Source organism: Natrix helvetica (genome assembly GCF_964273705.1).
Source record: "Natrix helvetica genome assembly, chromosome: 6".
Classification (NCBI taxonomy): Eukaryota; Metazoa; Chordata; class Lepidosauria; order Squamata; family Natricidae; genus Natrix; species Natrix helvetica.
The window spans coordinates 8,627,307-8,654,147 of NC_138553.1; the positions used below are offsets into that span (position 1 = coordinate 8,627,307).

General features: G+C 43.3%; 1 protein-coding gene across 11 annotated transcripts in view; it reads right to left on the minus strand.

Moving 5' to 3' along the window:
• The window catches only part of SOX5 (SRY-box transcription factor 5), a 973,495-nt gene that overhangs the window by 218,183 nt on the left and 728,471 nt on the right, over nucleotides 1-26,841 (minus strand). For all 11 annotated transcript variants that reach the window (XM_081957811.1, XM_081957805.1, XM_081957814.1 and 8 more), the window contains 2 exons: nucleotides 24,692-24,864; nucleotides 21,315-21,383 (listed from right to left, as the gene is read on the minus strand). In XM_081957811.1, coding sequence (XP_081813937.1) covers nucleotides 21,315-21,383; nucleotides 24,692-24,864 — 242 coding nt within the window. The remainder of the gene's footprint in view (nucleotides 1-21,314; nucleotides 21,384-24,691; nucleotides 24,865-26,841) is intronic.

A 26,841-nucleotide genomic window follows, 5' to 3' on the forward strand; every position in this document is an offset into this window, starting at 1 on the left:
CTCTGTTACGTGGTGCTAGGGGTTCGAACTGCCAAACTGCCGAGTTTTCTGATCGACAAGTTCAGCATCTTAGCCACTGAGCCACCGCCTTCTCCATGCATCATCCTTACATAATGTTCAATCACCCACCGCCAGGTAGTCCTTCCAACAGCATCATCTCTGATGAAATTATATTGTGATACGAGGCGATAAAAAGGAAAGAGTTTGGAAGAGATAAGCTGTTGGGAATCATTGATAGGATCAATATACATTTGATTCCACCATACTAAACCCCGTTTTCTGAACGTCTTCCAAGGCTTTCTGTCTCTCGCTTGCACTCCTTGTGCAGCTAGTGTGACAGAGTTATCATGGATGAGTTTAAAAGATAATTAAGACAATGTCTGACAGGCAATGGCCACATTCTACCGTCAGTTTAAAGTGATAAGGAGCGGTTGTTAATCTCACCGAGCCTCCATCATAGAAACGAGAGTATCCAATTAACTTCTTGAAGATATAATGACTAAGGAAGCTAGAAACCTTCTGTGTGGTACAGATACTAGTGACAGGACTACATCTGAAGAGGTGAAACAAGATGTGAACGAAAGGAAAGTGAAATAGAAGGAGCCAATCAAATATGAGTAAGTCAATTTTGGCTTCTTTCTGATCCTTTCTGGTATGGATTTCACAATGAGCAATATTCATTGTGAAACTGGAATAAAATTTAACACAGGACTAAATATGTATATCGGACTAAATATTTATTTAGGACATGATAACAGTGTCCCAATATTTGAGCTACCCACCACGACATAGATTTCATGAATTTGGAAAATCTGCCATTTGTCTTATTTCTATCTTATTCAATTCAATTTTGGGATGAACTACAATTTCGAATGAGATAAACCAGTGGGTGGCTTTTAGATATATTATGATGATAATTCCTGGCATCCCCATTAAAATTTGGGGGATTTGTAATCCTAATACACTGATTTGGGAAAAGCCAAAGTGATGATGATATCGTCTCAAGGCAGGGTGGATAATTTATGTATTCATTCATTTTATTTATATATTTGAAGACTTCTCATCTTCCTCCCATAGTGACACTAATATTCCTACCTCCTATTTTCCCTACAAAAACAGCCCATAAGTTAGATTGATCTGATAAAATGACCAGCTCCAAGTCACCCAGCTGGTTTACAATACATAACGTAGCACAGGACTAGACCTTCATAGTCTTCTAACAGCTAGTCCAGGGGGTCTCCAAATCTGGCAAAGTTAAACTTGTGGACTTCAACTCCCAGAATTCCCCAGCCAGGATGGGGATTTTGGGTGTTGAAGTCCACAAGCCTTCAACTTGCCAAGATTGGAGACTAGTCCAACACCTTAACCTCCAGATCGAACTGGCCCTTTAGATATGTAGTCTGGTAAAAACTGAAAGTTCTGGAGAACTGATTTAATGAATAACCTAGGTTAAAAGTTCGATTCTGCTTCTGAGTCCATCTTAACTGCGATTTTATTAAGGTTTTTCAAAAAGTAAAAAGGTTCCCCTCGCACATATGTGCTAGTCGTTCCCGACTCTAGGGGGCGGTGCTCATCTCCTTTTCAAAGGGGAAGAGCCAGCACTGTCCGAAGATGTCTCCATGGTCATGTGGCCGCCGAAGGCGCACGGAAGACTATTACCTTCCCACCAAAGGTGGTCCCTATTTTTCTACTTGCATTTTTACATGCTTTCAAACTGCTAGGTTGGCAGAAGCCGGGACAAGTAACAGGAACTCACTCCGTTACGCCGTGCTAGGGATTCGAACTGCTGAACTGCCGACCTTTCTGATCGACAAGCTCAGCGTCTTCGCCGCTGAGCTAACCGTGAATTCCATCCAGATGCTTTTCCGTGCTGCTGTCCCTGTTGTGGATCTGTGGCACAATATTGTTTGTAGAAGCTTTGGAAACTTAAAAAGATTTGAAAAACGAAACCCTCCTCGCCGGACAATGGCGGAGAAAATCTGACCATATACATTAAATGCTTAAGCAGTTGCACGAGATGGCTGTTGCTATAGTAATGAAGAATGCAAAAAGCACTGAGGATCGCTGAGGAAAGATAACAAGTTCATGTAAGGTTGGCGCCTTTCGTTAAGAGTAATCTTAGCCAGAGATTAAGGCACACAAATCACCACTATCTAATCACTATTTTTATTGAATCAGGTCAGGAGGGCACATGCGTAAAGCCGTATTTTGTTTTATTTATCTCCCATGGTACAGCTGACATGAAATAATAATCACTCAGGGGCATCTGTCAGTTTCAGTAAGGACGATCTTCCTGTCAACCTCCTGATAAACTCTTACCTATAGATATTTTACACAGAGGAGCTCCGCTTTGATCACAGGATGGCGAGGACAGGGCTAAACCGTTATCTCATCCCATTTGGTTTAAATCTAAATCTCATTGAGTAATTAAGCATTCAGAAGAGTTTGAGAGCATCTTAGCAAAGGCAGGAGGAGCCCATAGCCCAGAGACAGCCAAAGAATTACAAGGAAAGAAAGAACTGCCGGCCATCTGGATTTTAAAACTAACAAAAGATCCCATCGCAGCCTCATCAAGCTTCACGTGGCTTCATTTTGGGTTGCGGACTGCCGTGAAATTATACCTGGCTGGCTTCAAACCATACCTGCTTTGGGGAGTAGGGGGTAATTAAAGGTGTGCCTGAATCACAGAGCTTTTATCCAAAAGAGCCATTAAAAAAAACCATCCCCCCACCCCAGTAGATATTAGGAAGTGAAAATCATGGAGGGCAAATCATGGTGTTTCTCCGTCACCATCTCGGCATAGCCAAAATGCATTCTTACCATTTATTTAACCTGTTACACTGCTAAATATGTAGAATTGAGTTCTGGGGAAAGGTAGAGCAAAGCAGATACCTGTAAGAATTAACCAGATCTATAGTCCTTGGGCATTAGACTCATAGAATGTAAAAACTGGAAGTGGATCTAGGAGATCATCTAGTTCAGAGATGGCGAACCTTTCCGGCAGCGAGTGTCCAAACCGGAATGTGTGTGTATGTGTGCGTGTAGGAGCACCAGAAACTCAAAGATCAGCTGGCTGGGCTGGTGTGCGCATGCCTCTTTTTTTGGCCCTTTTTTAGGCCGTTTTTTTGGCCTGTTTTCAGGCCGTTTTGCTCAATTCCAGGTTGCTTGGCTGTGAAGGTTGGACCATACGAAAGGCTGAGCGCCAAAGAATGGAGGCCTTTGAACTATGTTGCTGGAAAAGACTCCTGCGAGTCCCTTGGACTGCAAGGCGATCCAACTGGTCAGTCCTAGAGGAGATCAACCCTGACTGCTCTTTAGAAGGCCAGATCCTGAAGAGAAAACTTAAATACGTTGGCCACCTAATGAGAAGCAAGAACTCATTGGAGAAGAGCCTGATGCTGGGAAAGACTGAGGTAAAAGAAGGAGGAGACAGCAGAGAATGAGGTGGCTGAATGGAGTCACCGAAGCAGTCGGCATGAGCTAAAATGGACTCCAGAGGATGGTGGAGGACAGGAAGGTCTGAAGGAACGTTGGGACATGACTTCGTAACTAACAACAAAAATAATGTCTTCAACATCATTATTTAATCAGTTATGTCCATATTTTTATGAGAAGGCTTGTTTTCCTTGAAAGATGACCATGGAAATTCCTTATTAATGCAAACCAGCCAATGAATGAACATGTGCAAAAATGACATTAATTGGAAGTAAAGAGCTTTGTCCACTTCCGGTCAAGTCAGATTTTCAATCATGTTTTGTTTTGTTCAAGAAATACACAGCTTGATGGCCTCGTTCTTGAGGTATTCTAGGATTAACACGAATCAGATGATCAATCTTAATCATGAATCACTCAGCCATCGTGAGGTTGGCATTGTGTAAGAGAAATTCATGCACCGATCTATAGCTTTACTCCTGGCTAAAATCAGTTGAATTATAATAGGAAATATTCTAAGATTCCTACTTTGCCTCTGCAGAGAGTCTCTCTGCCTAAAAATGGGACAAGTGGATTTTATTTTATTGCCTTTCAACAGCTTATCTTCAGATAGGTGTTTAATTAACTCGTTGTGGCACATTCAATGCTTAGCCTGAAGGAGTGTGAGAAGAAGTTTCTGAATATTATTGCACTTGTAGATTTAGAATGTTTGATATATTGTACATTAAAATTGCCAGCTGCAAAGTAGAGAGAATCATTGCATGCATTTCCATAAATGGAACATCAAATCCCACAGTATAACTGATTCCCTCGGGAGAATCAGTAGTCAAGAAATACATATATAGAAATGACGTGCACACACATTCACACACACATATACAGAGACATTCCTCTCTCTTGAGACCTTAATATGAAGACAAAATAGTAAAGATTCCTTCAAATCAGGGATGGTATTCAGCCGGTTCTAAGCAAACCATTGATTCACATAATGACTGTGACATTTGCTTTACGACTATCATGAGTTATGACCACAACGGACAGGCTGCATTACAGTTTAGGTTTAGGTTTATGGTTTAGGTTTATTGGACTTATATGCTGCCCTTCTCCCAAAGGACTCAGGGCGGCATACAACATAAAAACACATATCACAAAAGTTAAAAGAAAGATTAAATAGAATATCCAAAAAACCCAATAGACATTTACAATGAGATTTAGAAATTAAATTAAAATTAAAAATTAAAACTAATACATGACAAGGGTTGGATAGAAATATCCCCTAAATCTAGATCACTCATCCACTGTCCAGAGATGAAAATCAGGTCGAGCGTGTGTCCCCGGTTATGAGTGGGGTCTCGAATTAACTGAGTTAGGTCCATAGCCGTCATGGAAGCCATGAACTCCCGAGCTGACTCGGATGTCTCGCCAATGGAAGGCAGATTGAAATCCTCCAGGATCATAAACCTGGGGAAATCAACCGCTAATCCGGCTAACACATCCAGCAGCTCCAGCAGGGCCGATGAAACGTAGCAGGGAGACAGGTATGTAACAAAAAAGCCCACCTGGACTCCAAGGCCCCCACTTCACAAAAAGGGATTCACACCCGCCTATCTGAGGCACAGTGACCTCCTGAGGTCCAAGACTTTCCCTAATAACCACTGCCACCCCCCCACCCCCGCCCTGGACTCTCGGCTGGTGAAATGCCCGGAAGCCTGGTGGGCATAATTCAATGAGGGGAACACCCCCCTCATGGCCCAACCAGATCTCCGTAATGCATGCCATTATGGAGGACTCCCCTCTTGTATGAGGTTGTAAATGAGGGGAGCCTTATGTACCACAGACCTGGCATTAAGCGATACCACCTGGAGACCTGGGTCCTGTAATCCCAAGCACCCAGGGGTGCGAGAGGGGCAATGAGGGTCAGAACGCGCAATTACTCTTAAACAGCAAACCCGCGTCCCCCGGACATAATTTGGCCCTAGGCCCCCACCGTATCTGCCCCTCCCACATACAGTTGAGTTGTGCTACCTGTGCTACAAACTTGAAATTTGGCACGTATGTTCCTCTTGGCTTCTAGATGCTCACTAAGAAAGAATTTTTCGAAATGACCATTAGAGCATCAGTATTTTTTATACGTAATTATCGTGCTCTGATGCTAAGGAGTCCTACTCCCCCTCCCCACATGCAAAGAACTCTGTTTCAACTGCCAGTTGCCTCACATTCCGTTACCTCAGTTCAAACTGGCAGACATTCCACTCCTTCACTCAGGAGCGGTCCGGGGCTCCTTACAGTACTAAATGTCGGTACCTCACCTAAATGTCTACGCCTTCCACCTATGGAGCTGCTTCCGGACTCAAGGCAGCAGGATCGATATTCCCTTATGTGTTTCAAACACCGGCCACCACTGGATTGTGCCAACGGATTGTGAACCAAATTTCTCCTACGTAGCCCAATCACATAGTTTCATTGCAAAGCATGGGTATGCAGCTAGTAAAAAATGCACCAAGGTTTTGAAGAGGCCAAAAAAAAAAAAAAAAAAAAAGGTTTTTACACTTTGCAAACCTTCCAAAACTAGTCCATTTTTCATGAAAATGGGCCCATTTTTTTTAAAGGGCACGTATAGCCTTATGGAGGCTTATACAGTGCTTCTGGGGGTGGGAGGGGGGAATTGAGCAAAAAACTGCCTGGTTTTTCCTCATTTCTGCCCTCCCCAGCCCCCAGGAGATCTCTGAAAGCCTCCATAAGGCTATGCACGGCCATTTTGGTGAAGGGGGCGGGGTTTCAGGAGGCAAAAAAATGCTACAGTCAGTGTATAAGACGCACCCAGATTTTCAGCCTCTTTTTTGAGGGAAAAGGATGCGTCTTATACTCCGGAAAATACGGTACGTTATAAAATTTTCAGTTCCCACCCCTCCATAATTAAGTCTGCAAACAGCTTTCCGTTCATCACGCTCCTTTTTTTTGGCAACAATGAATCCTAGAGAGTTTTGTCTCAAATTAAAAAAAAAAAATCAATTTTCATTATTCAGCAGCAGGAGATTTTTGAAGGAGAACAGCACATTAGTGTGAAATTTGCATACGGGATTTTCAGATGCTCCTGAGTGTTGGCAGCCAACAGACTGGGAAGACTCCATGCCAGCTCTGCAGAATTTGTCACTTCCTGCTTCTCCCCTCTTTAAAGCAAGACCAACTCTCTGAAAGATGGAAGAAACTGGGGTAACACAAGCGCAGGTATCCAAGTAACACTTCTGAGATTTTTCAGCATGAGAGCTTCGCAGACTTGGCCGCATAAGAGAAAAAGAAAGGAAAGGAAAACGAGTAATTGCTGTCATTAAAAGGGGCTAAAATGAATGGAGATACACAACAGAGGAACGGATTTGCAACTCTGAGAAAAACAGAATATCTGGGGCTGGGATGGTGGTAGTAGAAGCTTTGGAAAATGTCAGAGGAAACTGATTTAGAACAGATCAATCTTTTTACCTAGCCAAGTACTGCCTACTCCTTATGGCAGTGATGGCTAACCTTTTTGTCGTCGCGTGCTGAAAGCGTATGTGTGTGCTCACACCCATAATGCAATGCGTGCGTGACACCCCCGGGGTGCCCTGCCCCCCTTCGCATGTGTGCATGACCCCCCACGCTCCCCCGCCCTTCTCTGCACAACCGTGCGACCTCCCCATGGCCCATTTTGGGCCTAGCAGGCCTCCCTGAAGCCTCCTGGGGAAAGAAAAAGAGGGTGCGGGGGTGGGGGTGGTGTAGAACGCCACATCCTCCTGAGCTCCCCCATCGCCCGCGCATCCACGAGCAACCCCCCCCACACGCATCTCCCGCTTGTGTGGCAGCTGCCCGGTGGGAGGTGCATGCACATGGACGGTGGAGTGGAACTAAGCGACGGTTCACGTCCCCGCAGGCGTGGAGTCGCATTCTACCTGCATCATACGGTTGCAGTTTCACTTGTTTGCGCAGCCCTGTTTCTGGCATGCCGCGGCCCGTTGCTGATCCACGGCCCGGGGTTAGGGACCCTTGCTGTAGACCATGCATTCAATTTCTTCTACTTACTCTTTCTCACTCTTTTTTTGCCCTTTTTAGAGTTAGAATTGCTCATCATAAAAATAATATTGTGGTTGCCAGCTGATTAGGGGTGGGCTGCTATGGGTTGGCCTGGGTTCGGGAGAATCAGGGGTGGGTTCCTGCCAGTTCTAACCTCTTCAATAGAAGAGGTTCCGCAAATCTACCGTGCTGTTTAGAACCATTTCCAGCTCCCTCACCCGGCCTATCCGCACCACTTGCCCCGCCCGCAGCTCATTGATTGGCTGGCTCACCAATTGCCCCGCCCACCTCTAAGAGTCCTCTCTAAACCTTAGTCTTAAAGCTGTCAAGTTTGAACATCCCTGGTTTTTTTTTTTTTTGCCTGCTTCAATGCCAGAGTTTCTGAGCCAACATTTTGATTGCTAAGCAAGAGCGTTGTTAAGCGAGTTTCACCACATTTTGCAAGTTGGCCACGCCCACCCGGTCACATGACTGCCAAGCCACTCCCACTCAGTCACATGGCTGGCAAGCCACTCCCACCAGGTCACATTGCCGGCAAGCCACTCCCACAAAGCAGGCCACACCTACAGAAGAGGTTCTAAAAAATTTTGAAAGCCACCACCGAGGAGAACCCAAGGCTAATGTTATGGCTGGTTCGGAGAACCTCCAAATCCCACCCCTGGCTGGCCTCACCCACCCCATCCCGCCCCTCCCAGGATTCTCCACGCAGCCCAATTTGGATGAGAAGTAAATTCAGGGCCCATGCAGAGACTCAGGGAGGGGGAAAAACCAGCCTCCTGGAAGCTCTGGAGGGCCTCGGGAGCCCGGGGGAGGCATTTTTCGCCCTCCCAGAGGCTCGAGGAAAGCCTCGGGAGCCTGAGGAAGACAAAAACACCCCCCACCCCACCATGGTACAGGAGGCCAACTAGGCCAGGCCCACCATGGCCACACCCACCCCGCAGCCGGGCAGAGAACCCGTTGGTGAAATTTCTGCAGCTGATGTTCTTGGACAAGAATTTACCTGGAAAGTCAAACAATGCAGCAGGTGGACCAAGAACCACAAAGCTGATGAGACCAAGTTAAAGGATTCAAAGTTTCTCCTTCACTCCAGATTCTCATAGATTCTGATGGGTTTTATTTTCTTCTTCTTAATGCATTCAAAATACCTTTTTTTTAAAAAAAAAATTAACTGTATCCCAGAAAACCTTGGACCGCAGACATGAGATGAGACTCATGGGACTGCAAATAAGGTTTGGGGGAACCACCAGCAGATGGTTTGGCACCTTTTCGAACAAAGCATGAGTTACAAATCTGAAGATGCAATTAAGTTGTTGCACTACTTGCTACCTCAGGGTTACTCATGGGTGGCATATTTTGGTTTTGATTTAGGGAGAGACTTCAATTCAGTTAATGTGGATTGAATCAAAGCACTCTGTAAAATTAGTTTGTTTAAGCTTGCACTTGATTGGAATTAATTACTCATTACCTTACCTGGATTTTAGGGCATTCCTACCATTAGCTCTCTTTGCTTATGTTCCCCTGAGGATGGGTGGTAATTACATGTCAAATATCTGCCTATTTTTATGCCGCTCATAATTAGAACCAGTATAGGTCCTTGAATTTATATGCAGGTATCCATAAAAATGCTTCTGAACAAGATAATCCATGATGTTATTTTTGAGATTAGGAACATGAACAATGTTTTGTTTCAAACTCATTATGGCCCTAAACCTGGGAAGTCCCCCTTTTTGAGTGGGACACTGTCATTTGAATGAAAATGGGCTGTTTTGAGCATTTCGAAAGCACTCAAGCTAAAAACAGACTTCAGCTAGGAAATGCCTGCCTTGCGTTAGAAATGCCTCTGAAAAGTTCAAAACGATCCACACTTCGCTCTTAGACATCACTTCTTCTGCATTGAAAATATGTCTACTGAGCTAATTCAGAATTAAACATCTATAGACCCCCTATCAGAAACATAACTCCCAAGGCCACCACAGCTGGTATTAAGTCTTAAGATGAGACTCCAACTTCTGGATATCATCTTGTTGCCCTTTAACGTGCTAAAGTTCATTCACATACCGCCTTCATACTGCTTTGGTAAATTCCAGGCATCAGTGATCGCAGAAAAGGCTTGCTGCAAAAGAAGGAGGGCTGCAACAGATCTTCAGTGAACTCTTATTTGCCTTAATTGGGCTGTCACTTCAAAGAGCTGAGATTCCAGGACAATAGCAGGGTTCACTTTTCTATCCATCATCTAACCATCCATCCACCCATCCATCCGCCTGCAAAGGGATTCATTTCTTTATGCAGTAGCTAAAATACTGTCCTCCATCTTTCATGAATTGAGAGGGTCCTATTCATCCCCTTTGCTAAAAACTATTTTGATGTCTTTTCCAGAAATATTCTGGACAATGGATCTTGAAGAGGAGGAGTGTTTTGCTCAAGCTTTAGCTTGAAGTTCAGATGAGCAACATATCACCTGTTTTCCTTCTACAAACCTGGGGTGAAATCCAGCAGGTTCTGACAGGTTCTGGAGAACTGGTAGCAGACATTTTGAGGAGTTCAGAGAACTGGCAAATGCCACCTCTGGCTGGTCCCAGAACGGGGTGGGAATGGAGATTTTGCAGCATCCTTCCCCTGCCACGCCCACAGAACCCATAGTAAAAAAAAATGAATTTCACCACTGCTACAAACCATATGATATGGAGAAGACATAGACAATCATGACCAAACAATGCATGGAAGGATTATCAACCTAGAGTACAGTCATAAAGCAGATGCAAAATTCTGCTCAGGACCAGTTATTATATTTTCCAAATTCTCTAAATTCTAGGTATAACCTAACATTAGTAGCTAATATACTTTGTCTATCATATTTATTATTTTAATAACAATATTAAGGTTTATCACACAGTCAGCCAGATGTTCAGACTGGATTTGGCATTTTTATTCAATTATCGAATCCTTCCCAAGGACCTGGGATAGGCACATGTTTCACAGAGTTAGAGGCATTGTCACAGGATATATAATTCTGTTGCAAGTAAAGCTGACTTTTGCAATTGATGGATGGTGAATTTGTCAATACCAATGGTGTTCAACTGATGTTCCAGATGCTTTGAGATTGCATATCCTTATTAAAATTACTACATTACTATGACTAATAATATTTATTATTTTAAATTTCAGATCTCACAAATGTAATGGATGAAACACCTGCTGTAATCATTAGAATTCCTCCCCAATCCCTTTTGTAAAAATTTATTACCTGAAAAATTCGACCCGGTACCAAGACATGTACATGAAATAGCATTTTGGCTGGTCCTATACCAATATTGCCTTACAGTGGATTCCCCCCCTCCCCCAAAGGACTAATGTAACTATCAATGTATTTCATTCTAAATAGTGTAATATTTCTAATCAATTATGCATTTGTTTCATAGGCCAAGAACATTTATCAAAGGTTACAAGCCCTGAGCCAGTCAGGTAGAGACCTGTAATTACAAGGAAATTGAAGACAAGAACATATTCTCAAGTTGACAACTGAAACATAAATCAGAGAAAGAGAGAGAGAGAGAGAGAGAGAGAGAGAGAGAGAGAGAGAGAGAGAGAGAGAGAGAAAGAAAGAGAGAGAGTATTAAAATGGGAGAGATAGAGCTTCTTATAATTTGATAGTTTGGAAAAATAAAAAGAAGAGGGATCCATTAAAGGTAAAGTTTTCCCTTGCACATATGTGCTAGTCGTTCCTGACTCTAGGGGGCGGTGCTCATCTCTGTTTCTAAGTTGAAGAGCCAGCGCTCTCCGAAGACGTCTCCGTGATCATGTGGCCGGCATGACAAGCTCAGCATCTTAGCTACTGAGCCACCGTGTCCCTTTTGGGATCCATTAGGGAGATGCAAAATCAAGATAGTGACACTTGTGGGAAATCAGTGTAGCCAAAGCTTTACAGGTAGTCCTTGTCTTACGCAGTTCATTTAGTGACTGTTCAAAGTTACAACGGCACTGAAAAAAAGGGCTTATGACCGTTTTTCACACTTACACTCGTTGCAGCATCTCCTTGGTCACATGATCAAAATTTGGGTGCTTGGCAACTGGTACATATTTATGACGGTCACAGTGTCCCGGGATCACATGATCACCTTTTGCAACCCTCTGACAAGGAAAGTCAAGGTGGAAGTCAGATTCACTTAATAACCATGTTACTAACTTAACAACTACTGTGATTCACTTAACAACGGTGGCAAAAATGTTTTTTAAATGTGCCAAAATTCACCTAACAAATACTGTATACCACTTAGCAATAGAAATTTTGGGCTCAATTGTGGTCGTAAATTGAGGATTAGCTGTCTTATCCAACCCAAATTAAGACCAGTAAGAACTTCAAGGAAGTATATTTTATATATGTATTTTATTGCCTTCTAAGAAGCTCTAAGAATGCAGAAATACAGACAAAACTTCTTTATATCTAAAATATGAGCCACGGTGGCGCAGTGGTCAGAGTGCAGTACTGCAGGCTACTTCTGCTGACTGCCGGCTTCCTACAATTTGGCAGATCGAATCTCACCAGGCTCAAGGTTGACTCAGCCTTCCATCCTTCTGAGGTGGGTAAAATGAGGACCCAGATTGTTGGGGACAAGAGGCTGACTCTGAAGCAGTATATAAGTCTAAGTGCTAAGTGGAAAGCAGGGAAAGAGGGAGGGGGGGAGGGAGGGAGGGAGGGAGGAAGGGAGGGAGGGAGGAAGGGGTAATAGGCTGACTCTGTAAACGACTTAAAGAGGGCTGTAAAGCAGTATATAAGTCTAAGTGCTAAGTGGGAGAGAGGGAGGGAAGGAAGGAGAGAAGGAAGGAGAGGAGGGAGGGAGGAAGGAAAGAAGGAAGGGGCAATAGGCTGACTCCGTAGACCGCTTAGAGAGGGCTGTAAAGCACTGTAAAGCAGTATATAAGTCTAAGTGCTGTGGGAGGGAGGGAGGGAAGGAGAGAGGGAAGGAGAGGAGGGAGAGAGGGAGGAAGGAAGGAAAGAAGGAAGGGGCAATAGGCTGACTCTGTAAACTGCTTAGAGGGCTGTAAAGCAGTATATAAGTCTAAGTGCTAAGTGGGAGAGAGGGAGGGAAGGAGGGTGGGAGGGAGGGAGGGAGGGAGGGAGGAAGGAAGGAAGGAAGGAAGGAAGGAAGGAAGGAAGGAAGGAAGGGGCAATCGGCTGACTCTGTAAACCGCTTAGAGAGGGCTGTAAAGCACCATAAAGCGGTATATAAATTGCTATATAGATAAAAGTGAGGATGGAGTTGGATAAATGGGCTCAGTTTCCTTAAGATCCCTTTTTCACAAGCACTAGAAGGAATTAGATCTGAATAAGTTTTTCTCAATCAAACATTGCGGTGAATGCAGTTGGTTTTCAAACAGTGTACTGTTTACAGGAAAAAAAATTCCAAACTCTAAAATTCGGTTGCTTCTCTTCCTAAAATCTCAGATAAGTTTGTGATCTTTGCAAGCTCTGGGCTGTTTTGTCTTGCATCTCAGCACATGTCAACACACTTTGACTTTGTCCCCTGATAATACAAAAGAACATTTTCTTTCCTCGGTTTATTGCAGTCAAGCATTTATTCTTCTATAGTTCTGACATTTCCATTGTGAGACCAGGAAGAAAAGCAATCTTTCAAAAACAGACTTTTCTCCGTATACAGGCAGTCCTCCTCAAAGAGACACATGTTCTCTGCTCATTTTCAGGACAGGTGGGCTTAAGGTGTCACTCAAATCTTTGTGATCCAAATCTTTGTGTGGCTTTGATAATTTTCTTGGTCTACACCAACCTTCTTCCCTCAGGGGGGATAAAGGGATTAAAAATGAATGCAGGTGTGAGGTGGGATAGAGACAATAGTTGAAGCATAGAATAGAATAGAACAGAACAGAATAACAGAGTTGGAAGGGACCTTGGAGGTCTTCTAGTCCAACCCCCTGCTTAGGCGGGAAACCCTACACCACTTCAGACAAATGATTATCCAACATTTAAAAAACTTCCAGTGTTGGAGCATTTACAACTTCTGGAGGCAAGCTGTTCCACTGATTAATTGTTCTGTCAGGACATTTCTCCTTAGTTCTAGGTTGCTTCTCTCCTTGATTAGTTTCCATCCATTGCTTCTTGTTTTATTCGTCCCCATTTACTGTGCTCATATTGATGTTTATACTTATACCTGTTATCTTTTGCATGTTTGACAAACATAATAAAATATGTATATGGTGTTTTACCTTTTGATTGTACACCGCCCCGAGTCCCTTCGGGGAGAGGGTGCGGTTTATAAATCTAATCAAATAAAATAAAATAAAATAAAATAAATAAATAAAATAAAAGTGCTAACTGGAGACATTTTTTAAGGTCAGGCATGCACATCATTTCAAAGGACGTTCCTTTTCCTTTAATTATTATTTAAAAAAATAATAATAATAACAATAATTTCTTAAAAAAGAACTTTCCTTTTTAATTGTTTTCGTTCACCGCCACTGATTTTCAAACCAAGAGCTAAACCCATTCAGGATTGCTAAAAGAAGAACGTGGTGGGGTTTGGTTTTTTTTATTATTATTATTATTTTTTTTTAAAGGATTGGTAGCCAGGAATAAGATCTGTTTGTAGATTTAGCTGGCAAATGGCAGATAACGCAGGGAAGAGAGGAAGAAAAGACTGAGCAATGAGAATAAATGGAGAAGTTGAAAGCGTTTGTTTCTCCACGCAGATTCCATGTGCAACTTGGCATCGTCGCCATAAAGAAGAGTTTAATCAAAAGTCTCCAAGGAGCCATCACAAAAGAAACTCTTGTAGTGCCAGCTTTGGTGTAGTGAAAGAAACACCTGCTACACACAACAAAAAGAGAAGCAGACAATGGGTGTAGAAGAAAAACCTCCAACAAATAATGGAACTGGTTGGGTGGCTTTCTTTTCTAGTCCCCCCTCCCCCTCCCTAGGTACAATCCCCATTCTCCTTACTCTGGAGTATTCTCACTGATTTCAAATAGAAGGGCTTAGGAAGGAACTGGTGGGTTCCCCCCCTCCCCCCACAGTTTTTGGAAATAAAAACAGAAGAAAACAGATGAATATTCATGGGGAAACCTTCGCAGATTGGGGAAAGGCTGAAAAAATGAGTCCAAGGCTCCAGGACAATGAGGTCCATGGTGAGCAAAATTACCGCTCAGCCATTCTGAGGGATCCCAAGAAGTCGGTGAGGTTTGATGGCCTGTAAATATTTGCCATAATTCTGGCAATTAACTATGCGGGTTGAAGTTTTTTGGGGGAAACTAAAATCTCAACAGGTAACATGCTGAGAACCCTAACTCTCATTTCTTCTCACTTTTCATAATTGTATTTATTTATTTTATAGCCTGCAGATATTTTTACAAATAGATCAAGGCGGTAAACATATACAATACAATAGTAGAGTTGGAAGGGACCTTGGAGGTCTTCTAGTCCAACCCCCTGCCTAGGCAGGAAACCCTACACCGTTTCAGACAAATGGCTATCCAACATCTTCTTAAAGACTTCCAGTGTTGGGGCATTCACAACTTCTGGAGGCAACTTCTGTTCCACTGATTAATTGTTCTAACTGTCAGGAAGTTTCTCCTCAGTTCTAAGTTGCTTCTCTCCTTGATTAGTTTCCACCCATTGCTTCTTGTTCTACCCTCAGGTGCCTTGGAGAATAGTTTGACTCCCTCTTCTTTGTGGCAACCCCTAAGATTTTCGGTCACTGCTATCATGTCTCCCCTAGTCCTTCTTTTCATCAAACTATACCCAGTTCCTGCAACTGTTCTTCATATGTTTTAGCCTCCAGTCCCCTAATCATCTTGTTACTCTTCTCTGCACTCTTTCTAGAGTCTCCACATCTTTTCTACATGGTGGCGACCAAAACTGAATGCCGTATTCCAAGGGTGGCCTTACCAAGGCATTATAAAGTGGCATTAACACTTCACATGATCTTGATTCTATCCCTCTGTTGATGCAGCCTAGAACTATGTTGGCTTTTTTGGCAGCTGCTGCACACAGCTGGCTCCTATTTAAATGCTTGTCCACTAGGACTCCAAGATCCCTTTCACAGTTACTATTATTGAGCAAGGTACCTCAATATCCAACACACCTCCCTTCTCCTATTTTCCCCACGACAACAGCCCTGTGAGGTGAGTTGGGCTGAGAGAAAGTGACTCATGCAAATCTACCCAGCCAGCTCATACAATCAGACAATCCCAGCCAGACTCATACAATCAGAGATATTGGAAAGTCCAAGTTGCCTCTGGGAATTAAATTGGAAATCTCAGAAGTAGAAAGCACCAGAAATATAAGCATCTGATAGGTTATATTGAAATCACCGATACTTTTGTAGGAAACTTAACTATATAGGACCTGGATTGTATTATCAGGGACGGAAGAAATCAAAGAACAATTGCATTTGAGGATGGGATAAGCTGAAAAGTAGCTTATAGGATATATTTCAGAGTGGATGCAATCAGCAAAATCATACCATCTATATATTCACTCAGGGCAAAAAAAAAAAGCCAATTTCTAAAAATTAATATCTTTATGCGATATTGAAAAATCCTTGCTGGTGTATCTGATAAATGCCACAGGAATTTGCTTGGCAAATGTCGATCCTCTATCTTTAAACCGAAGCGTCTTATGTGAAGGAAGAATGAGATAGACATGTAATTCCTAATAATAAAACCATATTTTAAATTGTATCGCAACACGAAACCATTGTGATGGCTCATTAAAAATCATCCCTGAAAAAACCCTAGCAAATGCACCACACAAATAATCAGAAAAAGAAACATTCTATAGGGACTTCAGATCGTACTTGCTAAACGTCCTACAAATAAAATAACAGTGGACACTCATCTTTAGAGAGACGATGTGTAAAAGGAAAGCTACCGTGATGCTTTCAATGGGGTGAAGGGGTGATGAATCATTTGTTGGGGCACTTACATTTCTTGTGAGTCACTTTGGACACGTCTCAGCAGTTTGTTAGCAAAGAGGCCACAGGCAAATGTCAAAATTGCCCAGACAAGATCGAAGTTAATACAATGTGGTATTGTTTATCTTAGCTGATGGTCAACGTCTTCACTTTGGGAAGGTACTATTTTCCAGGCAATGCTCCATCACTCAGAATCTTATTTTGTAACCCGGTAGAAGTCTTTTGCCCATAAGGAAGCATAAAAATAAAGTATGCCTATTTTAAATATTATTAAGCATTAAGTAATATTAATAAGCATTCCCATAATAGGTAAGGTAAAGGTTCCCTTTGCACATATGTGCTAGTCGTTCCTGACTCTAGGGGGCGGTGCTCATCTCCGTTCCAAAGCCGAAGAGCCAGCGCTGTCCAAAGACATCTCCATGGTCATGTGACCGGCACCTCAGTGGTCATGTGGCCAAAGGCGCACGGAACGCTGTTACCTTCCCACCAAAGGTGGTTCTTATTTTTCTACTTCCATTTTTAACATCCTTTCGAACTGCTAGGTTGGCAGACGCTGGGACAAGTAATGGGAGCTCACTCCGTTACATAGCGCTAGGGATTCGAACCGCTGAACTGCCAACGTTTCTGATCAACAAGCTCAGCGTCTTAGCCACTGAGTCACTGCGTCCATAATTCCCTTATATAAGCATGGAATAAACTGATTGGCTTTATCCTAGGTATCTTCTCTTATCCCATACGTAAAATCACACTTGAACACAATTTTGACATTATATACATCCTTTACAAAAGGAATTTTTCAAAAAAAACTTACTAATGGTTCTGTGGCTTGGTGACCGTGGCTTGGTGGCCGTGGCAGGGGAAGGATCCTGCAAAATCCCCATTCCCTCCCAATCAGCTGGGACTCGGGAGGCAGAGAACAGATGGGGGCGGGGCCAGCCAGAGGTAGTATTTACCGGTTCTCTGAACTACTCAAAATTTCCACTACCGGTTCTCCAGAACTGGTCCGAACCTGCTGAATACCACCTCTGTTGCAGACGTTTCATTACCAAACTAGGTAACATCATCAGTGCTGTTCAGTCAGTTAAAAATAAAATTCAGAGGGAAGGAGGACAGGTAAAGCTTCTTCTCTCCTACAGATCAGCCTATGTACACTCAGAGAGACGCTCTCCTTTTTGGGAAACTCCGAGAAACGGTGTGATGTCGCCCTGTTACCCTGAATTTTTCCCTTCCCGCCAGCGAGATGGAGGGGTATGCAAAACTTTATTTCGCAACGTCTCCCGGTGCTTCCCCCCGAGGCTGCCGGGCGTGAGATGTGACTCTGAACATGACAACGCATCAGAAATGGCTCAAAGTCCTTTTCTTATTCGGCTGCACATTCCTTGATAAGCTGCAAAGCTTCCCACTTATCAGTCACTCAAAGTGACTGCGGCTGTCACTTGTGTACAAAGCGCAATCAGTTTGGAAGCAGCAACACCGGCATTTTTCTTCTCAGCTTGAAGCAAACACGTTTTGACTGCTAGTCATTCAATTTTAAAGCATCGTCAATTAGGGGCGGATGGAGATATAAAGAAAAACAACGTTCCTAAACTCCTTCACCAGCCAGCAGTAAAAAGAAAAAAAATATTGTTATCTTGCTTGAATCATCTCTCTCCCTCTCTCCCTCCCTCCCTCCCTTCTCTCTTTTTCACCTTCCCTTGGCAGAGACGGCCTTTTCGGGCTGCCAAGGAAAAATGCTCATGACTCCATGTCCCTCCACATGGTTGAGATGCGAATCATATGGCGTATTCATGCTCCCCACTTAGCAGGTCAGTTCAACGGACAAGAGTTTTCGCCTCCTCTCTTTGCCCCCGCGGCGTCACGCTGGGCCATTCCATACGCACAGCATATGGTGGGAAATAAATAAATAAAATAAAAAGCATCCTGAAAAATGCCCGGGGTGTAAGAGATGCCGGGGAGTTGGCCATGTTGCAAAAGAGTGATGGGCAGAAGAAGTAAACACCCTTCTTCCCACGAAGTCTGGGAAGTAGAATGTTTGCTGCAAGGCAGCCTGAATCTTAGAATACAAGGAAATGCCTTCAGTAGAAAGACCAACAAACCTCACTGGATATAAAATGAGGAATCTTAGGATGGGATTTGTAGCTAGGTGGACGGAACTGACAGCAATGGTTAGACACTTGTTTGCTTTCTGGTGTCTTACCAGCACAACTTGGAGGAGGTAAAAAAAATGTATTCATTGCTAGCATGCTCAGCTCAGCGCAGTAATGGTTTTTTCTTACCTTCGCTACCGGTTTGGAACTGGGAGCGCACATGGCGCTTCTGTGCATGTGCAGAGACCCGCAATGACATTTGGGCAGGTGGGCGGAGCCTCCTGCCACCACTGCTACCATTTTGCCCGAATTGGGCAGACTACCACTCCTGGCTCAGCGCATTCATGGGGGGGTTCAAATGTCAGCTTAAAATAAAGTTACAAACAGGGAGGGAGGATGGAAGGGAGGGAGGGAGGGAGGGAGGGAGGGAGGGAGGGAGGGAGGGAGGAAGAAGGCTCTATGGCATCCCATTTAGGCCCTTTTTTTGCCAACTGCGCATGTGCGGAAGGATCTGTGCATGTGCAGAGATGGCGCATCCGAGCACGCTCAAATTTGCAAAGCGGTAGGGAAGATAAGTATGCCACCCCTGGGATAGAGGCTGTCTCCTGGTTGAGAGGCCATTGGTAGGATGACATCTGGCTGCCAAATATTTTATTTTTATTTTTTTTATACTGTGTGTTTTATGAATTTTATTTATTGAACTGTAAGCCACATATGTCAAATGGGCAGCTATATAAATCAAATCAAACCAGTCAGTCAATAAATCAATCCTCCAACAATACAACTCTCATATAAAATTAGGATAGCTTATGAAATATATATTAAAATCAATGAACTCTTCACACAGCATGCACAAGAATTATTGTGAAGTTAGTCAGCTTTAATATAAAATTGGCTCTGAGAAGTAGGATTTTAAACAAAGGAGGAGGAGAAGGAGGAGGAGGAGGAGGAGGAGAAACTGTTGTCTGCATCTTAAATATTCAAACCATGATGTCTTAACATTTGTATCATTTTAGAGTCATTTCCTCACAATTTTGTCAACTTTGTGATCAGAATAAGCAGACTTTGGAAAAGCAGTTGGAAAAGAGCTCCAGCTAAGCCCAAATCTTCTCCTGCACAGTAGGAGCAGTAGGCTGTACTCACACTTTTCCCCAAACACCTTGTTATACTCCTCTACCCACTTTCTTAACGCAAATGTATATCATCCTAGGATCACTTAGCTACTATGAAAATCCAGAAAAAAGATGCAGCTGCTTTAAAGAGCTGTTAGAGAGTGCATCATTCATTCATACTAGGCCCTCTCCGAAATAAATATTTTATTTTTGCAAGGTGGGCAAGTTACTACTTCCAGTAGTAAAAAAAAATGTTTCCAGAAAATATCCTTTGCTCAGTGGTGAGATCCTGCTGGTTTAACCACTAGTTCGGTGATTGCGTGTTTTGCGCGCATGCACAGTTTTAACAAAACATACCTTCCATGTTGCTTCTGGAGGGGGGTAACAAAACTGAGGTGTGGCAATTCGCTCTGCCGTGTGAGTCAGCTGAGAGGATATAGGTAAGTAAAGTGCAGGGGCAGGTGGGTGGACCAAACTGATCATCGGAGCGAACCAGTTCGCCTGAACCGATCCAAACCGGCTGAATCTCACCCCTGCCTATCCTGGACCTGTTTACAGCCATAATTTTGCCAATCTACAAAAACCTTTTTTCCCCTCTCTTTTCTTTTTATTATGTGATAAAGGCCAACCAATCAAGGAACATAGTAAAGGACATTTGCATGACCCTGTGCCTTAGAAGAATATGCAAGGAGATTTGTTTTCTCAACGTCATCCTACCTATTGTCACAGAAAAGGATCTAGGATGTACAGCCACAACTGACATCATTCCCCATCACCTGTATGGTTGGCTATGTGATAGATGGCGCTGCCCACATGCTGTGATTTCTCCACAAAAAAAAAAAGTTTCTGTGCGAATTGGCTTCCCATTGTGAGAAGGAACAAGGTCCATCCGCTTATGTACGGTACCAATGTGCCAGCTACCAAGCAAATGAATGGGGCTTCATGGCTGTGAGAAATGTGCCTCCAAAAGCCCCTACAGATGTTTTTCCAAGAAAAGCAGATGTTCAGTTAACACCACACATCACAGAAAATCAACTGTGGTTGCTGATATTGTGAAGATGCATTTAAATCAACAGGGCTTGAGATATGTTTTCCTCAACCCATGTATCTCCTTAGCCGCCTTCCATCCAGCTTTCAATGGAACTCACTCACATAGAATTCAATCAGTATGAACAGCTACGTATACCATAGTTTTCCATCTATAAGACGCCCCCATGTTTCATGTAGCGTGAGTAAATAAGCATACTACAAGCCATCCATGTGCAGAAGCCATCTTATTCGAGAGTAAGTAATACAACAACAGGAAATGCATCACGGGAACAATAGAGATGAAACCTAGAGTGGCAATGTGATACAGGAAACAACTACAATAGAGAGGAATGATAGCGCTGCATATAAGGTAGCGGCTCATCCAGCATGTGCGTCAGAGCTGGAGGACGGGGATGTGCCATGCCTTCTCCTCTCGGCCTCCTGTGTATAAGATGCCCTTCCATTTCCAAGTATATATTTTAAAGAAAAAGTAGCATCTTATACACAGAAAAATACGGTACACTCCGACCTCAAGTCACAAACCTGAATTTAAAGCTGACATCCGTCTATGTATACGGAACCGCTCTGTTAATGACTGGCACTGCATCTCTGACTTGAAGACAGTGAAAAGGAATGGAAAACGGACTTGAATAATTGAAATAATGGACAGATTCATAATCTCTGACCTGGATCTGTTGCTGAAGCAGGTTGATTTTGTGTTGCTGTTGCAGAAGTTGCTGCTGCTGTCTTGCAATCTGTGGGGTCAACACACGTACATGTAGTTTAATAGCCCGTGCATGTATGTGTTTTTGCATCTGCGCGTGTCGGTCTCAAAAGACCAAGGTTTCTAAAATGTGCTTAGATCTTTGCCCATAAACAGTCTCGTTCAAATTAAAAACCATTGATACATCCATTCTATTACCCAATAAAGTATTGATTATGTGTAGCAGTCAGAGTTGAACACTTGTTCTTATGCTGGGGGAAAAAAAGTGATTTGGGATGGGAGTGGCTGGAAAATATTTTCTGATCCAATTCTAAGAATATTAGAAGGCCCACAATGGTAAATGCTCATGAAAACTGTAGCATTTTCTAACGTGTTCCTCGGCCACTGAAGTTGACATAAGAAGTAACTGATCACTTCAACCCCCTTAAATTTGTTTAATTCCTTTTAATTTTGTTCAAGTTGCTGATTATATCTCCATATATTTTTTTGCCCTGCATTGATCCTTCGATCCTACAAAATTGTCTTGATTTTGGGTGGATGAACAAGGGTTTTTTTTTAGTCTGTATGTAGTAAAAATTATTTTATTATTAAATTATTAAATTTAAAATGATTGATCATTCACATATTTAATATATGTCAGGGTTTCTCAACCTTGGCAGCTTGAAGAGGGATGGACTTCAACTCCCAGAATTCCCCTGCCAGCTAGGGGGAATTCTATTCTCCCCCCCCCCCCCCCAATTCCACCCATCTTCAAGCTGCCAAGATTCAGAAATAATAGTTTAAGCCAAGGATGAATGCTACCAAATTCCAATTTCTCCCATTCCAGGTCAGTTTGTCCAATCTGGAAGGAGGCCCATTTTTTTACTCCACTATAAATGAATTCTAGTCCTAGATTTGGGAAGACTCCAATTTTGCTGAAGTGGAATTTGGTGTTTGCCTCTTCTAACTGTCAGTCATGAACTAGACAATGAGATTGGCTTAGGAGGTTATGCAAATCTACATCCTTATTGCTTATGGTCAGCGATGGGATTCAAAAATGTTAGCAACTGGTTCTCTGCCCAGTTGCTGGGTGGGCGTGCCCATGGTGGGCGTGGTCTACTCAGTCTTCTGTCCTGCACCATGGCGGGGAGGAGGCGTTTTTGGCCTCCCCAGCCTCCGGAGGCTTCCCACGAGCCTCCTGGATGTCGAAAACAGCCTCCCCTGAGCTCTGGAGGCCCTCCGTAAGCTGGAAATGGGCCCGTTTCCAGACTTCTGGAACTTCCTATAGGCTTCCCTTTTCTGCCCTCTGGAGACTCCGTAGGCTTCCGCGAGCCTCCAGGAGGGCAAAAACGGCCTCCCCTGAGCTCTGGAGGCCTTCTGGAGTCTGGAAACGGGGCTGTTTCCAGGACTTCAGGGAGGCCTGTTGTTTGCCCTCCCAAAGCCTCCACGCAGGCCCTGCACTTACCTGGCATGATGAACGGGTGGCATGGAAACTCCTGGGAGAGGTGGGCGGGGCTATTCGGTCCTTGCAACAACTGGTTCGCCGATCCGGATGAAAAAGTAACATCCGGTTCGCCCGAACCAGTGCGAACCGGCTGAATCCCACCCCTGCTTATGGTTGAATGTGATATAGGCAAACACAGAAAATTAAGTTTGATAAACCATGGTTCAGTTAAACATGAGTAGGACTGCCCAGTGAATATACTCAATGAATTTCAGAATGGAAGAAGACTTGTGATTTTACTACACATATTATAACAGTACGAGAAAGTATTAGAAGCCAAAGATCCGTGTAAAAACACTTAGTCAAGTCAGTAATTCTAAAGTCCTTCACTTAATGACCTCTTGAAGTTACAACAGCATTGAAAAAAAGTGATTTATGACCATTTTTCACAGTTATGACTGTTGCAGCATCTCCGTGGTCACATGACCAAAATTTGGGCATGATTGGCCTGAATTTATGATAGTTGTACTGTCCTGGGGTCATATTTGTTGAAACAACCCTCCAAAATATTGGCAAGTAGTCCTCAACTTACAACGGTTTCTTTAGTGGCCATTTGAAGTTACAAAAGCGCAGAAAAAAGTGAGCTACGACCGATTTTCTCACTTACGACTGTTGCAGCACCCCCATGGTAACGTTATCAAAATTCAGATGCTTGGCAACTGATTCGTATTTATGACTGTGGCAGTGTTCTGGAGGGGGTCATGTGATCCCTTCTTGTGACCTTCGGACTAGCAAAATCAACGGGGAAGGCAGATTCCCTTCACCATTGTGTTGCTCACTTAACAACTGCAGGGATTCCCTTGGCACCTGTGGCAAGATGAGGCATAAAACTCATTTTAACGAGTGTCTCACTTGGTAAGAGGAATGTTGGGCTCAACTGAGGTCGTAAGTCGAGGACTACCTGCGTTATAAAATTTAATGGAGTCAGACTTAAATGGATTTAAACTGAAAGAGTGGGGGGGGAGGAAAGGACGGTTAAGGTGCCTTGCCCCTAATCTTATCTCTCAACCAGTGGTGGCTTGCAGGCGGTACGCCCCATTACGGGCGTACCGGAACCTGCCTGGAGCACCGCATGCTGTTCTGGTACGGTGCCCCGGAGGGCCCACCTGCCTGCCCGAGCTTCTTACCTGTCTTTTAAGGCTTCTGCGCACGGCTCGTACAGCGCCTGCATGATGCTCCGCTGAGCAGCTGGAGCATCATGGAGACTTGCGGAAGCGTCGCTGATGGGAACGACGCATGCGCGCGTCCATGTGGGCAACACCGGGCCCGTTCCAAACATACCGGTTGGAATGGGATCCGGAACCCACCACTGCTCTGAACCCTACTCTTTTGATAAGGCTACTTGGGGCCACCCCATGATCTTTGGGGCAGGGTAGTAAGACAGTCATGGTATCCTATTATCTTCACTACCAGTCGTGGGAGCACCTGTGCACACCTGGGCATGCACAGAACCTTCTGCGCGTACGCAGAAGGTCCGTGATGACGTCTGGGTGGGCGGGTGAAGGGCTCGAGCCATCGATACCACCGGTTCGCCCAAACCAGTACAAACCTGCAGAACAATACCTGTGAAGTAAGAGCAGGACTAGAGGTTCGGACAATATCATTATTGTCAAAAAACTCTGGGATCTGTTCCTCTTCTCCACCACGAGCCGAAAATAACACATCCTGTTGTATATTCCATTGAACTTTTTTTTAAAAAAAAACAAAAATATCTTCCAGCCCTCTGGGAACAGTTCCGTGAATATTTCAGCCTTTTTTTTTGTTAGAAATAAAGACGTGTTAATAGAGTGCTAATCTCCTGCCTCCCCGGTGCCAGAGCAGGGCTAGATTAAAAGTCCCTTTTAATAACCGCTCACCTGTTCTTGCTGCTGCTTGGCCAGCTCCATTTGCTGGCGTTGCTTCTCAATTTGCGAGGCGGCCAATTTCTTCTGCTCGTCGTGAGCCGCCAGCAGCTGCTCCCGCAAACTGGTCAGCTGATTGATCATGCCCATAAGCTGCCTCTCTTTCTCCGCTAGGCTCTCTGGAGTCCCTGAGCATCATATGGTGACAAAAAGAAAAAGAAAAAAGAAAAAAAAGAGGCAAAAGGAGAAAAAGGAGAGGGAAGAGCATCAGAAATGAGATCTGGGTACGGTTCCAAGCCAACGTGCCTCGTAAAGCAGAAAATGCCCTTTGCAGCACACGACTTCACCCTCAAATGATTTAATTATCCCCCCCTCCTTCCTTTCTTTTTATTTTGTCCCACCTATCCAAGGTTCTTGATCTATGAATACATGTACATAGTGATAATGAGTTTCCTGCAATACAATACAATAGCAGAGTTGGAAGGGATCTTGGAGGTCTTCTAGTCCAACCCCCAGCTTAGGCAGGATACCCTACCCAATTTCAGACAAATGGCTATCCAACATCTTCTTAAAGACTTCCAGTGTTGGGGCATTCACAATTTCTGGAGGCAAGCTGTTCCACTGATTAATTGTTCTCACTGTCAGGAAATTTCTCCTCAGTTCTAAGTTGCTTCTCCCCTTGATTAGTTTCCACCTATTGCTTCTTGTCTTGCCTTCAGGTGCTTTGGAGAATAGTTTGGCTCCCTCTTCTTTGTGGCAACCCCTGAGATATTGGAATACTGCTATCATGTTTCCCCTAGTCCTTCTTTTCATTAAACTAGACATAATGCAATTCCTGCAACCGTTCTTCATATGGTTTAGCCTCCAGTCCCCTAATCCTCTTTGTTGCTCTTCTCTGCACTCTTTATAGAGTCTCCACATTTTTTCTACATCGTGGTGACCAAAACTGAATGCAGGATTCCAAGTGTGGCCTTACCAAGGCATTATAAAGCAAGATCCTCAGCACTTTTTTTGCCAAGGCTAGGACCTCAAGGGACTGTGGGTGCTAACATTTACTTTCAGTTTGATAGCTTTATGGTTGTTTGGCCAGGAGGCCTTCTCAAAATACAGAACGCAAAGCATAGAAACCTTAATACACCCGTATGCAAAAATGGAATGGGAGAAACAGATGAAAGAAAAAGAATGGAAATGAATAATTCTGGGTCACCCCTATAATTGACCTCAGTCAGACCCACATGTGCAGATCTCAAGTGAGCTATTTTGTCCAAATAAAGGGCTGTGTTAGGTTATGTGTGGTTTTTGAATTCTGATCACACATGAAATATGTTGTTTTAATATGAGGGTCCCAATAGGTTTAATTGTCTAATGTCATTGGATATGAAAGGGACATCAAATAAATGTGGTGATAGGTAGATAGATAGATAGATAGATAGATAGATAGATAGATAGATAGATAGATAGATAGATAGATAGATAGATGATAGATAGATAGATAGATAGATAGATAAGATTAAATTAGATTAGATACAGATAGATTAGATAGATAGATAGATAGATAGATAGATAGATAGATAGATAGATAGATAATAAATGGAGATAGATAGATAGATAGATAGATAGATAGATAGATAGATAGATAGATAGATAGATAGATAATAAATGGAGATAGATAGATTAGATAGATAATAAATGGAGATAGATAGATAGATAAGATGGGTAGATAATAAATGGATATAGATAGATAATAAATGGAGATGATAGATAGATAGATAGATAGATAGATAGATAGATAGATAGATAGATAGATGATAGATGATAGATAGATAGATAAGATTAGATATAGATAGATAGATAAGATAGATAGACATAGATGATAAATAGATAAGATAGATAGATGATAGAGAGAGATAGAGATAGAGAGTGTTAGATACCAGAATCAGTTACAATGGTTTACACCAAGGTCCTCTGTTACGGCAGGAACAGAGATTCAACCTGATTGGTTGAAGGGTCTGACAGCTCCCTATAAAAGGGCTGCTGTCAGACTGAACCTTCCCTGGATTGTACATAGTTAACTTCTTTTAATAAAGAGCTGTTGCTGCCTAAGCCCTGAGTGTGCCTTTCCTTTACCCGATCTAACAGAGAGACAGAGAGATAGAGAGATAGAT